This window comes from Schistocerca gregaria, chromosome 3 (genome assembly GCF_023897955.1).
Source record: "Schistocerca gregaria isolate iqSchGreg1 chromosome 3, iqSchGreg1.2, whole genome shotgun sequence".
NCBI lineage: Eukaryota > Metazoa > Arthropoda > Insecta > Orthoptera > Acrididae > Schistocerca > Schistocerca gregaria.
Genome location: NC_064922.1, coordinates 916,577,696 through 916,596,314, shown reverse-complemented (window position 1 = coordinate 916,596,314; position 18,619 = coordinate 916,577,696). Strand labels below are relative to the sequence as shown.

The following is an 18,619-nucleotide window of genomic DNA, read 5'->3' as shown; positions in this document are numbered from 1 at the left end:
CGTGCTCTAGAAGGTGTAAGTCAACTACCCTGGCCAGCAAGATCTCCGGATCTGTCCCCCATTGAGCATGTTTGGGACTGGATGAAGCGTTGTCTCACGCGCTCTGCACGTCCACCACGAACGCTGGTCCAACTGAGGCGCGAGGTGGAAATGGCATGGCAAGCCGTTCCACAGGACTACATCCAGCATCTCTACGATCGACTCCATGGGAGAATAGCAGCATGCATTGCTGCGAAAGGTGGATATACACTGTACTAGTGCCGACATTGTGCATGCTCTGTTGCCTGTATCTATGTGCCTGTGGTTCTGTCAGTGTGATCATGTGATGTATCTGACCCCAGGAATGTGTCAATAAAGTTTCCCCTTCCTGGGACAATGAATTCACGGTGTTCTTATTTCAATTTCCTGTAGTGTATATTGCTGCTGCTAAAAGCGACAATATGTCTAAATTGATTTTTCTTATCCCGCTAGAACGGGTGGTGTTCTAACTACTAATATTTGAGACTCAAGATCAAATGAGAGGTAAATTCTATTGGGTTTATATTTTTCCACTGTGTAGATTTTAGTAACTGTGAAGTATTGTTCTTCCATACTGAAAGTAATTGGAAATGAAGAAAGCGAACGATATGTATTCGTCCGGTGAACTTCTATTCCACTTGCAGTAAAATATGCCCAGAATGAAGAAAGAATGATCCTTTTTCGCATTATTACGAGCGTAAGAGACCGTATAGCGTCAGACGCACCACCTTTTGCACCAAAAAGACAAATGTGAAGTTTTCTACAACAGTTACCTGTATGCTCTGTAACTGGTTATTTGCCCTTTGTTATACGTATTTTTTATCTTGGTGTGGTTCTTGCAAACTAAGAACCACAATTCTGACTCACTGGATGACACGAAAATGGTTCCAGACCCGAAAATAGTCATCAAGAAAATAAAAATAAAATTTGCCGCTTTGGCTGTTTTCTCATTAAAAACATATACCGAGTTAGTTTCCAGTACTTTACAGGAATCGGATAGAGAATAGTAGAACACGGGAAGATTTTTAAGGTTTAAAAGAGTTCAAACGAGTCGTTCATTATACTGCCTTTGTGGCGACATAGACGTAAGGTAAATAACGAAAATGGACACATTTAAAGCAAACTATAAACAATTGCCTTTCCTATCAAACTTCAGTTTAAAACTGGTATAACAGGGATATTTATTTTGACAGTGGACTCGAAGTAAGACGTAGTTTGAAGAACTTGTAAGGGTATTGTCGAATCGCTGGTTTAGTTGTGGAGCACCTTTGCGGGCAGCCGCGTCTAGAGAGTCGGTACGGGACACGAAACTTATGTTGTGTAGTGTGTAGCTCTGCATGTAATAAGCACTGTTAGTATTCAGGTTGAAGTGTTGCTACGAGTGCTATTACAGTAAAGTGATTAAATATGGAAATAATTCAGAGGAAAGTGCGTTAAGATGTAATTTAAAATGAGCACCGCCGCCGATAACGTATTTGTGTATCCTCTCGATGCGTGTCTCACAGTTACATCATCCGCGCCGTGCTCGGTCTCCCAGAATGAACTGAAGTGGATCAGTAGAAATTAGTCGCCATAAGAGAGTGCAGTCAAGTGCCAGTGTCTTGTAGCGAGCGTGAGGACGTGCGGTCGGTCATGGCGTTTCGCATTATCAACAATCAGCCACGCCGCGCCGGTTACGCGCACGCTCGTACAAGTGAAAACTGAGAACTGAAAAATTATCTTCACGGACAGTGTTACATCATTACTAGTGACAAGGAGGACCATTACCTAGTATCTGTATGTGTGACGAGCGTAAGAACTTCCGTTCGATCATTCGGCTTCTGCATTATCAACAATCACCGGCGTCGTGTCGGTTACGCGTACGCTCGTCCGAATGATATTTAGGACTGTTAATCAACAAGATTGTTAATTGGGATGAACATTTACGATTTAGAGTGTAAACAGTGCAACATGTGGTTTCCATATCGTCTCATAATGTAGGTGTTCATACCAGACATAGGACAGTGTCGTGTTTTAACGTTGAGTGGCTCCCCTAAACCCGCTTGCATATTTAAATAGATAATTTCAGGCAAGCCAACAGCAGTGTGGAGCAGGGCAATACGACCGATGCGGGATTATCAGGTACGTGGTGTGGACAGGGCGTACGGTCACGAAACGGGTAGTGTTACAAACTGGTAAAGGAAATCGATTTTGCATATGATAAAACACCGATGAAATACTGCTAGAAGACAACTCATGTCATTCCAAAACCCTTCGAACTTTCCTTCCATCTCATTGAGGAAGCACAAACACTTTCAGATATAACAAAGAGATACGCGGTTCCTACGAGACGACGCCCAGGAAAGGACCGCCCGCAAGGTCAAAATGACGAGGTGCACTGCTTTCACTGGCTGCGCACACTGCCGTACTGGCCCGTATAAGTAGCGGCCGTGACCACTGGGCAGGCACATTTCGGCAGCAGCAGTAGCAGCACCACCACTACCACAATGCAGACCCTGGTAAGCACAACCGTAATCTTACTGAATGATTCTGTGTCTCGTCTAACACAGCCCCAGCAAAATGGTTCAAATGTCTCTGAGCACTATGGGACTTAACAGCTGAGGTCATCAGTCCCCTAGAACTTAGAACCACTTACACCTAACTAACCTAAGGACAACACACATCCATGCCCAAGGCAGGATTCAAACCTGCGACCGTAGCAGTCAAGCGGTTCCGGACCGAAGCGCCCAAAACCGATCGGCCACCGCGGGCGGCTACAGCACTAGCACCCTCACCTATTGTTGTAAGGACATTGACGTGAAAGGATGTGTAAATGATGTACATTTATGAATTTCAGATCGTCCTGAGCGCTATGCTGGCCGTAGCTCTGGCGACTCCAGGCTACCTGGGCGCCGCCCCCGCCGCAGTGGTAGCCCCCGCTGCCTACGCCGCCCCCGCTGTGGTGGCCGCCCCCGTGCACGCCGGCTACGCTGCCTACGGCCCCGCCCCCGTCGCCGTGCGCTCCGACGGCTACCTGCTGGACACCCCTGCCGTCGCCGCCACCAGGGCCGCCCACCTGACCGCCGTCGCCCAGACTCAGGCCCGTGACGCCGTCATCAACGGCGCCGCCCTCGCCTACGCCGCCCGTGCTTACGCCGCACCTGCTGTGGCGTACGCCGCCCCCACCCCTCTGGCCTATGCCGCCCCCGGTGCTCTTGCCGCCGCCGCCCACCTCCATGCTAAGGCTGCTCTGCTGGGCTGAAATGTCAACATCTGCAACAGACCTTTTTCTGAGCTGTGTCACTATGTGACATGTTTGCAGGAAGCTACTGTACAAACTTAATAAAATTAATACAACAGCTAATCAGTGTTTTTAATTGATAATGGGTAAATCTCAGATGGTTCAAATGGCTCTGAGCACTATGGGACTTAATGTCTGAGGTCATTAGTCCCCTAGAACTTATAACTACGTAAACCTAACTAACCTAAGTACAACACACACATCCATGCCCGAGGCAGGATTCTAACCTGCGACCGTTGCGGTGGCGCAATTCCAGACTGAAGCGCCTAGAACCTCTCGGCCACACCGGCCGGCGGTAAATCTCATTTGACATCATATTACAATACAAGCAAGATACTTATTTGTCGCTAGACAACAAAGAATACAATGTGCTATATACAACAAAAATTATATAAAGACAAGCGAAAACTGTGTGAGATAATGAACACATAGCGGGTAATCACAATTCAGAATGAAATTTTCACTCTGCAGAGGAGTGTGTGCAAATATGAAACTCCCTGACAGATTAAAACTGTGTTCTACACTCAGACTTGAATTCGGGATCTTTGCCTTTCTCAGGCAAGTGCTCTCCCGACTTTTTCTGCATGTGTTATTTTTAAAGTTGATAAGTGCTCTGCCGACTTTTTTCCCACCTTTTTTGGGAGAAAGTACTCTACCAACTTTTATATTTTATTTTATTTTTTGAGGGAAGGTTGGAGAAACACAAACCTTTATTATCCACAAAACTGTGGTATGTTCTTATAACATTATAACTGGCCTGGAAGGAGCCTCGTTGCCGTCCTAACATGCAGCAGGAAGTAAGAACAAAGTGCGATCACCTCCCACACCCTTACAAAAAGTACCGGGTGATCAAAAACGGAATAAGTCACGGAATAATGCAGATAAAGAGGTACAAATTGACACACATGCTTGGAATAACATGGGGTTTTATTAGAACCAAAAAAATACAAACGTTCAAAAAATGTCCGACAGATGGCGCTTCACCCGATCAGAATAGCAATAATTAGCATAACAAAGTAAGACAAAGCAAAGATGATGTTCTTTACAGGAAATGCTCAATATGTCCACCATCATTCCTCAACAACAGCTGTAGTTGAGGAATAATGTTGTGAACAGCACTGTAAAGCATGTCCGGAGTTATGATGAGGCACTGGCGTCAGATGTTGTCATTCAGCATCCCTAGAGATGTCGGTCGATCACGATACACTTGCGACTTCAGGTAACCCCAAAGCCAATAATCGCACGGACTGATGTCTGGGGACTTGGAAGGCCAAGCATGACGAAAGTGACGATCGTCACCAAACGACGCGCGCAAGAGATCTTTCACGCGTCTAGCAATATGGGGTGTTTTTTTTTTTTTTGTTCTAATAAAACACCATGTCATTCCAAGTATGTGTGTCAATGTTTACCTCTCTATCTACATTGTTCTGTGATTCAGTCAGTTTTCAAATTTATACAGACTTTTTGATCTCCCAGTATATATAAATGTTAAAACAAAATTAAAAGAAACATGCCATTGCCAGATGTGCAACTGTTAGTTCCCCCTCGGGCATATACGTGCCTGCTTTTCCTTAGCTATTCTCTTTACTTGGTCGATTCCACAAACGACCACACCGCCGCTCATCTTTACGCACCAGGCACACACCATCTACCTGGCGGGTCCACAAAAACCGTTCCTAGGAAATTCACATAGAAATCGCTGTACTTTCGTGGTCAAAACAGCTTTGTGTGTCCGACTTTCACTTATTGCCAGTAATCCAGTACGTTCATATGCGGATCCGTATACGTGTAGTGGACCGTGATATATGTGATCAACGCCACTGCGGTCGTCTTATGATGCGGAAAATGCGTTTCCTCTCGAAAAAATACTATATCGCAAGATACTGCTGTATGAATAGTGCGCCGCATAAACGCTATGATCTTGCTTGCCAGAGTCCAGACAGTCAACGCCTCCGTGACCAAATGCCGCTTTGCTGACAGATGGGCGAATCCGCCAAATGTATTGGTTACTTTTTGTCATTCGTTGGGTCTTTCCGGGTCACTGCGGTGTATCGTGTTGACCTGACTTGTGGGTATGTGGGGGTGGTGTACCGAGCACCACACCAATCGCAAATTAACGGCATGGCGTTTCCGTTCTACCCTGTTCCTGCAGATCTGTCGAAGAAGCTAGTGGTAAACGTCCATCGATGTCGGCTGTCGGGACGTCAGTAAATGCGTCCAAACGTAACTGTGTTCAACGATGAACGTGCGCACATATGTTAACGGGGGCGATATATGGCCCACACTGAGCGGGGGAAGATGTGATGTTGGTACTACTTCTTCGATGAACGTCCCGGTAAGGCAGTGACTCCTGTTGCTCCAGCATTTTATCGGTTACTAATGTACATGGCACGCGTCTTCTCTTGTACGTTGACTAAACCAACGCCCCCTTCTCGCGCTTGGAGGGTAAGCGTGTTGTATTGTACCTTAAAGAGCCCTTCCAAATTAACGTAGTACCCAAAAGGCGCCTGAATCCTCATAGCCAACGTGCGCGTCATGGGAAGAAAGTATATCAGGTGACGCATCATAGGCACGAGATAAACATTGACAAGTGACATTCGCTGAAGCATATTCATCGACCACAGGGCGTTTAGTCATACTGACGTGCGAACTCTGAGCAACAGTCATTTAGTAGTTTTGCGTAGCCGTTCCAGCCGTCTCCTTATGAAGGGTGATACCCAATCATCGGAGAATTTGACCACAGTTAAGGGTCCTTCCGTTCCTGGTTCTAATTCACGCTCCACATGCATGAATTGTGATCTTCGGAAGTTGACCTCTATTACAGCTGCTATCCCCTACGTCTGTAGCCAATCCAGTGCTGATCGAGTCTCCCCCTCATTGCGGAACAGGAACAAAATGTCATCTACGTATGTTTTTAATTTGAGTTATAGATGCCGCCCGGTAAGTCCGCGGCGAAAGCCTGCGAGGAACGTTTGTAAGGTTATCACGTATAGGATTATTGACAAGGGGGAACCTTGTCTGACAGACCTTAAGGTCTAAAATACCCTGTTCTCCCCTGTTGATCACCATCGATGATCTGGCGCCAAGCCACAGCCGCAACACTGCAGTGGTCAATAATGGTGAGACACCCATCCTGTTCATCACCGCCGCGAGTTGCACGTGATCCACCAGAAATCTACAACAACCGCTGCCACCCTCCCCCCCCCCCCCCCCCCCCTCACCCGGAGGCGGCATTGAGCCGCCAGGGCGATGACGTTGCTCTAATCTCCTTATTGAAGCCGCCAAGACAAGACTGATCCACATGTATTCGATCAGCCAGCGATCTTTTGATACGACTTCCCACTATGCGCATAAAAATTGTCACTATTAAGGACAGTCAAGGAGCGATAATCACAAGGCTTTTTGCCGCCACGTGGCTGGGGTATCGGGATCGTGAGTCCTTCCGTGAATTCTACGGGAACCGGAACTTCTTGCCGCAGAAGGTCATTAAACATATATAACAACATAGGTTTCATACTGGTCACAAAGGTGCGGTAAAATTCCAAGCGAAAGCCATCAGGGCCTGGGGCCTTTTTGCGTAATGGCTCCCTCGAGTTCCTGCGATAGACTGTCCAATTCCCCGTTCAGGCGAGTGGCGTCTGGGGTCTTTTCCAGGACGGTCCCCAGCTCCCTCTGGTCCTCCCCGTCGCTCGCGTAGAATCTGCTGAACGATCCGTGAACGCCTGCGCTATGCCGTTGCCGGTAGCGATCTAAAGAAGTAACGTCCTTCGTATAGCTCGTCTTTCCTTTATCACATAATTCAGCGAGGGAACTTCGTTGGGCAGACAGTACCCGCCATCCTTAGCGTCGCAAGTTGTGTCAACTTCTTGACTCGTTGGACCGCTGTCTGGTGTTGTGGTGTATGTGGCTGAGCGCACAGTTCCCGGAGGGCCGTAAAGTAAAAGTCAGTGGCCGTGCGCTGCCATCGAGAAACTTCGTTCCCCTAATCTATTAACGTCCTTCGTGGACTTGGCTTTGCTCACTTGATCCACCATAATAGGACAGAACCATAAGAATGTCATCGACGGAGGCAGCCATGCCACGTGTCCTCCACAATGCGTCGGCGTTTTGCATCAAGCAGGTGGGAGTGTGCATCTTCCCATTACCCCTTCGTCTCAGTAACTGCTGTCTAGCAAGGGTAACAGTAAAAATATAAGCCTCATGGCCTGTACACGAGACCAGCCAGAATCCTGCGTCCACCATCGACATCGCTAACTCCGTTGAAACGTTGATCCGAGCCAAACGGCTTGCGGAGTGGCTCGTAAAAAGAGTATATCCCATCTAGAAACGTTTTTACTGAGTTTAACGAAGACGATGTTGGCCTGATATATTCGACGATGCCATTTGGCTACACTGACTAAGGGAGTCTTCTAAGAAACACCAAAATAAGATAACCTGATGATGCCTAAACAAGGCGAATCGCGTCGTTGAAAAATAAAAACCTATAACTGCAACCAAGACTGTTTTTAACCAATACTGTTAAGCACTGCTTTGCTGTATGCCACATATGGATTGGAAGAACTTCTAAGTGTATATCCCGGTTGGTTGAGATACTTCAGGTCCCATGCATCGACTGATTCCATCCCGTTGACCAGCTCCAGAAGTTCTTGGCCAGTAGTGTAGTTAGGATGTTTGTCCTTCCTGTCGAGCACACAATTGAAATCTCCGGCGAGTATGTAAGCATGGTACCGTCCCAGCAATAACGGTGTAGCCTCATGGGAGTAAAAATCTAAGCTTTCCCTTATACAGTGATCAAATGTATTGCAGCTATGGTAACGACTGTATCACGGGCCGAAGGCAAATACTCCACTTCGTCCGCACGTATCCGTTCCTTCAACAGTATCGCAGTGTTTAACGCCTCTCTCAGAACACTAAATAACGTAACCGTAAAAGTCCGAGGGGGAAGCACCCGAACTTCCTGTAACAGTGCTATGTCTGCAGCCTTCACTATGTCACTGAGCATCTTGATTTTTACAGGCGTCGCAATGCTACGTATATTAATAAACCCAATCCGATAAGATTATTGCATGGCTGTCAACATAAATAGGGCACCTTATGCTTGGTAATTCTTCCGTACACTGGCCGCTTTCTTTCTATCGTCTCCCGTCATCCCCTCATATGGTCTGCTGTGATTCCGTACACTCTTCCAGTCTTACACGGGTAGAGTGTGTGGGTGTAGTTCCTCCAGCATCATCTGTTCCCCACGTTGTCGAGCGTTTGAGGCGCCGCAGTCTGCTCAGTGGCCTGTTGCCGTCGATAGGGCAACTCGGATGTTTCGGTAGCATCAGCATGGGAAGGTCGTGTTGTCGCCCCGCTGGCAACCCCTGCATCCACGCTAGGCAACTATTTTGTATCCATAGTTCTCTACTCTGTATGCGAAAACGCCTCGGCATTGCCTTGTAGATGTGGTTGGTCGTTCTCCACCCTGAGGCGGCGCTTCTACCGGCGTTTTGTTGATCGCTGTTTCCGTTGCTGAGACTCGTCGATGGTGGATTTCGGAATAAGGCAAGCGGCACAGAAGAGAGAGCGTCCTGTGACTGCTGCAGGCGGTCCGGGGCAACGTCTTCCTTCCGTGGTTCGCCGCGATCGGCCTCTGTACGTTTCAGTACGTTACTGTCGCTCGGCCTACGTCATCACGTTAATCGTCGACGTAGGTCATGGGGCGCATAGTCGGATGCAGCCTGAGTGGTGGATCATCCCGTAGTAGCTGTAAGAATCTTCGTTGGGTACACTCCGAACGTAAGTGTCAAATGGCTCCAAGCACTACGTGACTTAACATCTGAGGTCATCAGTCCCCTAGACATAGAACTACTTAAACCTAAACTAAGGACAGCACATACATCCACGCCCGAGGCAGCATTGGAACCTACGACCGTAGCAGCAGCGCGGTTCCGGACTGAAGCGCCTAGAAACACTCGGCTATAGGGGCCGGCTCGCACATCTCCATCCTTCTCATACCCAGAGCACGTTCATTATTGTCCATCATAGATGACAGTCACCCTACAAACAGAGATGTACAGATATGAGGGAACATGTTTTCGTATTTCGATCCGTATCTGTCTGTCGCTATTGAGGACAGTATACGTTCTGAAACTCGCCCATTTTTCAACCACATGGGACAGAGCCGTTCCGCAGGGACGCAAGGCGTCTGTAACCAATTCTTCAGGCACTTCGGTTGGAGCTCAAAGACACGGATCGTTCGTAGTACCATGTTGGCGTGTTCAACTACAACCGCTCCAACGCTCTCCTACGAATGACAGAAACGAAGTCCTTGTCGCTGTCGGTGCAGTAGTTCGTCACATGTCGCTTCATTGATGAGCTTGACATGGACTACACTGCTGAACGGCGCTGATGACTATAGATAAGTGTATTCCTGCTAGAGCTTCAGTTTAGATTTTTACCTCGTCCCGTAAATAAGGTTCTATCTCGTAAGCCTTCGGGCGAGCATATTCGTTAACAAAACTAAATTTCAGTGTCAATTTCCTGAACGACAAGGTCACACCGTGTGGGATTAGCCGAGCGGTCGTAAGCGCTGCAGTCATGGACAGTGCGGCTGGTCCCGGCGGAGGTTCGAGTCCTCCTTCGGGCATGGGTGTCTGTGTGTTTGTCCTTAGGATAATTTAGATAAAGTAGTGTTAAGCTTAGGGACTGAAGACCTTAGCAGTTAAGTCCCATAACATTTCACACACATCTGAACATTTTGTTTTGACAAGGCCATGATTCGTTCTATGTATTACCGCGGCACATGTAAACACATGTAAAGCCAATTGTGCGCTTGCGCATGGTGAGAGGACGTCATCGTTTTCAGATGACTCTTCTTCTAAAAGCGCCACACACTCTTCCAGCTTCCAACAGGATAGGACAGAGGTGTCGCGGACAACATCCAACAGAAAGGATCATAACGGGGCTGTGCCTCATGACATCCTCATATGGGCCGACCATGCAGACGGCACTGAAGGGGCTGACACACAAAACGTCGGAGACGCAACAGTGGCGCCCACCCACCCAGATGACTGATGATGTTTTACGAGTAAAATATCGTAGTTCCGCCTTGGAAACTGCGGGAGTCGACGCTGCAGATGCACCCGCTACTCAACTCTGAGCTCGTATGACGGACACCAAACCGAAAGCCTATAAAATTGGGACTGTCAATATCAACAACATTGGTTCGGTGGTGAAGTTACACACATCTGACATTGATGTCCTGCTGGTGCAGGAAGTACGACTCGACGACTTCCCTGAGATGTCTGCTTGCCTCACGCACTAATCGTCTTAATAGGCTTCTAACAATGGCATGACACTCTTGATGAGGGAACGGATACCGGCAACACATCCCTTTGTTCTACCAGCTGCACGAGGTCTGGCAGTTGCAATTCACGAGATTCGCGTTATCGATATCTGTGCTCCCTCTGGCGTGGAGCAGCGAAGGGAAAGGGCACAGCTTTACTCAGAAGTTGTTACTCCTCTTTTTGCTGGCAGATACGACAACTTTCTGCTAGGCAGTGACTTTATAACACTACCGAGTGCTATACCATAACCTTAAAGTTGGAGGCAGTTCGTATAATGAAATGATTTTTATTCAAGCAATTGTGGTATAAGGCAACAGAGCAGTGTTACCCTCTGAGAGGAATTTAGTTATGTTGTCCGTGTTGTAACTAGCAGAGGTGGCTTATTGCAAGTGAAAGTCAGAATCACGTAATTATTTAAACAGTAACAAACAATATTTTACCGACCTACACTGTTCAAAGAATAAAAAAACGGTCGCCAGCCTAATTAGGCAAGAGCATGATTGACATTCTTGTTCGACAAAATATGTATGAGTAACTTTAACGGACAAACACAACCTACAATTTGCCACACGTGAGTGCAATGAACTCTGGCACCTGAATACAGTGTGTTCAGTGTAAGGTTGGAGTTAACAGATCAGAACAAACTATTGGCATAAATATAACAGATAGCAAAACACACTATTACTTTCAGGGCTTATTCAAACTGAATGGTCTTTATAGCATTACTATTAATATTAACTGTAGAACCATAAATTGGACATAGGTTTAGTATGACTTTTCAAAGAAATTCCTGTCTGGCATGTAATATGGATATGGTTCACAGCAAATTTAGTTACTCTGCATGGTTTAACCTCTCACTACTAAACACCTTTCTACTTAGAATGAAAATTAAATGGAGTTCGCTAACAAATTACTTCTCATTGTCTTTTGCATAAGGAAATTACTATTTTCATAGATAGTGGCCTTTCTATTAATCGTTATCTAGCATGAGCACAATAGACAAACTGTTGACCCTGTTACACCATTAATATGCACTTTTAATACACAACAGGAACCCAATATTGTTCAGAATTTCACTTGAATGTCAAGAGTAATTGAAACTTTCTATAATTAAGTAACTCTGTGCATTTTAATTACTTTCAATGGAGAGGGGCCCTTAATCTTGACCACCGTAGCAGAGCAAACTAAACATACTTTCAATACACTAAAGAAACAATCCCTTAACAAGCTTGAACATGTAATTTTCTAAAATATCAGTTCTCAACTTTTACTGCATTGAAACACAGAATTGAGATATTTGTAAGATCCTTTCAACAAACAATATTAAATTTAGCACGCTCTCTTGCCATATTAATTTTAATATTCTTTCAATGAAGGACACTCGGTAATCACTTCAGTTCAAACGGAGAGGAACCTGAGAGGTGTTACGATAAGGAAACAATCAAGGTAGGTACACAAATTGTTATAAATTATCTTTTATTTGAACACACTAACACATCCAAGGAGCTGATCCTTCACTGTACATTACAACAGTTGTTGTGTTCTATTACAGTGATTGCGCAATGTGGTTGGGAGTGCATGTTGGTAGGTGGATTTGCAGGTGCTGGACTCTGTCATTACTTGCTGGCGATGATAGATACCAATTTCAGAATAGTTCCAACTCTTTATCCATCCATCCGAGGCATTGGAAAGCGTCAAGAAAAGCCTCTCTCGGAGCCAGCACAATACACAACTTTTACATGAGCAGTTGATAGTTTGGTAGCTCGTCCCCGACTGACTCTTTGTTCCACCTTTTCTACCTGAGCCAACCACAATTTGCGCGCACTCCACAGTTCCGTTCCGGAGAGGCACCACAACACCTTTTACATACAAAATAACTAAGAACCCTAAGTGAAGGTCAGCGGTTTACATAAGAGGAAGCAAACACGTTAAATAAAACAGAACATTAGCACATATTGACATTTCTAAAAGAATTATTTAAACAAAATCAATCAACCTTAAAGATAACCAAAGAGATTATATGTCAAAGACAAAACATATAATTTGCTCATATCGTACGTATTACAGAGATTACACTTCCTACACTCTAAAAGACATCAAAGTTTTTAAACAGAAAAGTATAAACACTCTCATGGTATCGAGTCAATCCAACAACATTCACAAAAACTCAACGCTATAACGCTAAACAAAACAAAAGGCAAAATAAACCAGTACAGCAATGGAGTTACGGTGTTACAACTTCTACTGTGTCCAGGCTCCGAAAGATCAAACTCCTAATCTTAATAACTGCAAATAAGTACAAACAATACGCCGGCACACAAAACTTTGTGACCTTTGGGAACGGATCCGCGGGAACAGGGAGGGTTTCACATTTTTCACCGGTCACTCGACGAGCCGTCTTGTCCTTATTTATGTTTGTGCTGGACTACAGCATGAGGCGTTTGCTGCTGAAATGTGGACACGGTGTTTATTGCTCATACGGCGTACTTGTGCACGATCAGTCTACCATGGCAGAGTCTGTGGTGCAGTCGAGGACTTTGGAAATTGAACGTTTCACTGTCGTCACATCGAGACTTTCATGAGCGAATTGAGAACGTGTGGGCCAGATGTGAGGAGCGACTCCCAGGTTAGGCAATGGTGACGCAATGGTGGCTGGAATGTGCAAAGCCATCTTTAGGTCACGCCATTATAACGTACAGCCGAGATAAAATGCAGAAGCATCGGGTCACTAATATTATTTACATACTGATTCGCGAGATGTCCTTGTAAGCCACGTCTGCTTATCGTCAGCCTGAAGTTAACCGTGTTAAGGCGCCCATTGTCACGCACAAGCGACGCAGGATAGAGCTGTTGCTGGGGAACCTCCATCAATGCATCATGTGATACGCGAATAAAGACGCTTTCTCCGAACGTTAACCGACACACTCCATGTCGCGGAGCGCTAGGAGACATAGCTTCAGCATTTTTCGACAGATTTCGTCGGTCGTCCCTGGGACCAGGACAGAACCCATAGTGGGAGAGTTCTTGCGGCCACTGAAAGTGACACTCACCTAGATAGATGAGGAAGTGCTTCAGGAAGCGACCACAGGAAATGACATATTGGAGGCACTCAAACAAGGGGCAGCAAACAAATCACCAAAACTGGACGGGTACCCATGGAAATTTATCGGGCTTTTACAGACATCACGATGCCCCAGTGGCAAACGATGCATAACGAGCTCATACAGCATTACACGTATGTGCTGCCGGTCTTCGTTGAAGGATACCTTCTGATACCGAAAAAAAGCTGGAGGTCAGAATATGGATCAAACCCACCGCTCTCCATGCTTAATGGCGATTATAAAATATTTGTCTGAATGATGGCGACTCGGCCTCAGACAGTATTGTCACACGGTGTTGCTCCAAATCAAATGTGTCTTGGAATCGGTGCTGAGTGACTGCAGAGACGTAATAGCTCTGTCCACCACCTGTCGACTTAGAGCGGCTCAGGTCTCTGTCGATTTTGATCCAGCTATGACCGGATTAATCATGAATCCATTGGCAAAAGATTCCGGAATAGTCCCCCATTCGGATCTCTGGGACGGAACAGTCAAAGGAGATGTTAACGTTCTTCGAGTCAGGACATGGAATATCAGAAGCTTGAACATGGTATGGAAACTAGAAAACCTGAAAAGGGAAATGCAAAGACTCGATCTAGATATGGTGTCAGTGAAGTGAAGTGGAAAGAAGACCAGTACTTCTGGTCAGATGAGTATAGGGTGATATCAACAGCAGCGCAAAATGGTATAATGGGAGCAGGATTCGTTATGAATGGGAAGGCAGGGCACAGTGTGTGTCACTGTAAACAGTTCGGTGATGGGGTTGTCCTTATCAGAGTCGACAGCAAACTAACACAGACAATGATAGTTCAGGTATACATGTCGGCGTCGCAAGATGAAGAGAGATAAAGAGAGAGGAAGAGAGAGAGAAAGTATATGAGGATATTGAAAGGATAACACAGTACGTAAAGGGAGATGAAAATCTGACAGTCATGGAGCCCTGGAATGCAGTTGTAGGGGAAGGAGTAGAAGAAGAGGTTACAGGATAATATGGGATTGGGACAAGGAATGAAAGGGCAGAAAGACTAATTGAGTTCTGTAATAAATTTCAGTACTGTAATAAATTTCAGCTAGTAATAGCGAATACTCTGTTCAAGTGTCACAAAAGGAAGAGGTACACTTGGAAAAAGCCGGGTGATACGGGAAGATTTCAGTTAGATTACGTCTCCATCAGACAGGTATTCCGAAATCAGATACTGGATTGTAAGGCATACCCATGAGCAGATATAGACTGAGATCACAATACAGTAGTGATGAAGAGTAGGCTGAAATTTAAGACCTTAATCAGAAAGAATCAACACGCAAAGAATTGGGATAGGGAAATACTACAGAGTGACGAGATACGCTTGAAGATCTTAGGGCTATAGATACAGCAGAAGGAATTGCTCAGTAGGCGGTACAGTTGAAGAGGAATGGACATCTCTAAAAAGTTCCATCACACAAGTTCGAAAGAAAAGCATAGGTACAAAGAAGGTAAATGCGAAGAAACCAAGTGTAACAGACGAAATACTTCAGTTGATCAATGAACGGAAGAAGTATAAAAACGTTCCGGGAAACTCAGGAATACAGAAGCACAAGTCGCTGAGGAATGAAATAAATAGGAAGCGCAGTCTGGAAAGGTAAGGCGAAGGAAAGACTAAACATAGAAAGACTCAAAGAGGTAGGAAAAGCATCAGATTTGGAGAACAGATTTATGGAAAAACGGCAAAAAGGTAGTGATGGTGAAAGCGTTAATAACAAATAGGATAAAAATGAGGAAAGAACTCGTGGACTCTGCCAAAGAAGTACTAGGAAGTAGAGTATCCCAAAGCACCAAGAAAAAATGGATAACAAAAAAACATGTTGAAAAAGATGGAAGAGTGCTGAAAGTGGAAAAGTGTAGAAACTGAAGAAGGCAAAAAGAGGTACAGGAAACTGAATAATGAATTAAAAAGAGAAACTGAAGAAGCAAGAGGAAAATGAGTGAAACAGAAAGGCGACGAAATAGAGAAAATCGAGAGAGAGAGAAAGTATGAAATGATGTATAGACTGGCTAGTGAGCCAAAAGAAAGAGGAACAACATGGAAATAGAAAGACCGCTTTGTACTCTGGCAGAAGACCCACAGCAGGTTTTGAACAGATAGAAAGAATATATTGAATGTCTGTATAAGGGGGACGAAAATCAAAGCGAAATTAAGGTTGAAGAGGAGCAATATCTGCCGGAAGATGGAAAGGCGCTGAAGAAGATGAAGAATAGGAAGGCATGTGGAATAGATGATTTGCCAGCAGAAGAGTTTGGGAAACAAGGTAAGAAAAGGAATAGTCTATCCCTGTAACGAGATATATGACAAATGGGAGTGGCCTGAGGACTTCACTACAACAGTTATGATACCAATAGAGAAAAAGAGAAACACTAAAAAATGTGAAGAGCACCAGACCATCAGTCGAATTTCTCATGCAGCTAAAGTCTTGCTGAGAGTGTTGAATAGAAGGTTATATGGCAAGCTGGATAGAGGGATTGTAGAGGAGCAGTTCGGATTTACAAGAGGAAAAGGAACAAGAGATGCAATTGGCCTGCTAAGAACCATAGGGGAAAGATATATGAAAAAGGGTAGAGAAAGGTTTGCTGTTTTTATAAATTTAGAAAAGGCTTTTGACAGAGTTCAGTGGAACAAGCTGATGGATATCTTGAAAAGGAATGGAGTAGATTGGAAAGAGAGACGACTGATACAGAATCTATATTTACACCAGAAAATAAGGATAAGGATTGGAAATGAAATATCAGAAGGAAGCAGCACTGGACGAGGTGTTAGACAAGTTTGTTACCTTTCCCCGCTGTTGTTTAACGTATTCCTTGAAGCGATTGTTGCGAAAAGCTTAGATGGAAAAAGAGGAATATCTATTGGTGGAAAGAGAACATAATGTACAAGATTCGCTGATGACATGGTATTAATGGCAGAAAGTGAGCGGACAGTGATTAACATGCTCAAAGATCCGAATGAAGCTTGTGTGGACTATGGGATGCAAATAAACACAGCAAAAACAAAGAGTATGGTCATCAGTACAAGAAGCACACTGTCCAATATTAAAATAGGACAATCTACCATTAGCCAAGTAAGTCAATTTAAATATCTCGGAAGCGCAAGTAGGGTCGGAAAGCTTCGAAGGCCACGTCTTGTGGCACTTCGAAGGGGAGCTCAAAGACCCGAATTGTTCGAAGACCGAAACCGGCGTGATCTACCGTTACCTCTGCAATATTCTCGTCAGAATGAATGAAGTTGAGTCCGTGTGCGTGTTGTCGAACTACCTCACGACATGCTTCCTCCGTCGTCATTTCAATACACACGATACTGCCAGTGATAGAGAAGTGAATACCAATCACTTCCTGGGGGTCCAGACGTAGCTCTTAGCGAATGAATTGTTCCATTTGGTCGGGCATGTTCGTCTAGGAACGTTACTTTAAGTTTCGCTAGGGCGTAACAGTGTGCCGTGGGGTGCAGTAATAATGGACGCTACACAACACGGAATACCGCGACGCGGAAGTAAACAAGTGGGGGCGCTGTCCGGCGCGTGGAGCCTGTCGCCGCACGACCACGGTCGAAAGCCGACTATCGGTCTGAGCCACCGAGGACACAGAGGATAGTGTGAATGCAGGGGCTCATCTCTGGCACGCTCCCACATTATCAACTTTCCGTCCACACACTACATTTGTAGTGCCCCTGCCTACTTACTCATTACTCGCGGCAATCAATCTACTGAGTCCTGTTAGAGTTGGGGCAATGTGATCAGTAGGATCGTAGGTATGTAATTATTTACGCAGGTGCGACGTACATTACCAGACAAAAACCCAACGCCATCGATTGGATCGCACGGATGACGGTGACCTGCATATATGAACGGAATGGACACGCTGCAATCTTGAATGTACTTACAGGAACAGCACAAAAAGATCCTACCGCGAATGAAATATGGAAAACATTATGCCAGTAAACATTTGTAGTGCCCCTGCCTACTTACTCATTACTCGCGGCAATCAATCTACTGAGTCCTGTTAAAGTTGGGCCATTGTCATCAGTAGGATCGTAGGTATGTAATTATTTACGCAGGTGCGACGTACATTACCAGACAAAAACCCAACGCCATCGATTGGATCGCATGGATGACGGTGACCTGCATATATGAGCGGAATGGACAAGCTGCAATCTTGAATGTACTTACAGGAACAGCACGATCGGATCCTACCGCGAATGAAATATGGAAAACATTATGCCAGTAACTTATGAAGAGTATTCATGGATCCTCCTAACAGTTGGGGTGTTCCGGCTCTGAGAAGTCTTACAGCGTAGTTACTTTTGAACAAACGAGCCATTACGGACTGTGGATACTGAGAAGGTGACTGCCCTCCCTGTTGGAGAGTTGTAAATCCGGATGTTCTTTTATATGGCATAATATTGCAAGTCAGTTATTTTCATGTATTAATAGAGAGCGTACTTGATTATTTTGCTAGAAATTTCTGCCTTCGTGGTATTTCTTTAAACGTGGTTCAATATGAGAGGTGTGGATTAAACTTCAAACCTTTTCTGTTTCCTGATTGTGAAAAAGTTTTACAAAAACTAGAATTATACTGGATGTTACTAAAATGTACTGCCAAACCTTCAGGAAACATTCCCCACACACAAATAAAGAAAAGATGTTATGTGGACACGTGTCCGGAAATGTTTAATTTCCATGTTAGAGCTCATTTTAGTTTTTTCAGTCTGTACTGTACTTCCTCGATTCACCGCCAGTTGGCCCAATTGAAGAAAGGTTATCTTGACTTCGGTGCTTATGTTGACATGCGACAGATTTTCTGTGAACGTTTGGGCAGGCATTGTTGGTGATGTCTTGATTGGTCCCCATGTTCTTCCACCTGTGCT

General features: G+C 45.1%; 3 protein-coding genes across 3 annotated transcripts in view; 1 reads left to right on the top strand and 2 right to left on the bottom strand.

The window, feature by feature from the left end:
• The window catches only part of LOC126355515 (cuticle protein 16.5-like), a 260,085-nt gene that overhangs the window by 187,381 nt on the left and 54,085 nt on the right, over positions 1–18,619 (bottom strand). The window lies entirely within an intron of this gene.
• Positions 1–18,619, bottom strand: part of LOC126355506 (cuticle protein 16.5-like) — a 195,810-nt gene that overhangs the window by 141,790 nt on the left and 35,401 nt on the right. The gene's annotated exons all lie outside the window — the stretch shown is intronic.
• LOC126355522 (cuticle protein 16.5-like) lies at positions 2,459–3,361 on the top strand. The gene is made up of 2 exons (XM_050005866.1): positions 2,459–2,516; positions 2,855–3,361. The coding sequence occupies exons 1-2, from the start codon at positions 2,505–2,507 to the stop codon at positions 3,257–3,259; spliced, it is 417 nt and encodes a 138-aa protein (XP_049861823.1). The 5' UTR covers positions 2,459–2,504; the 3' UTR covers positions 3,260–3,361.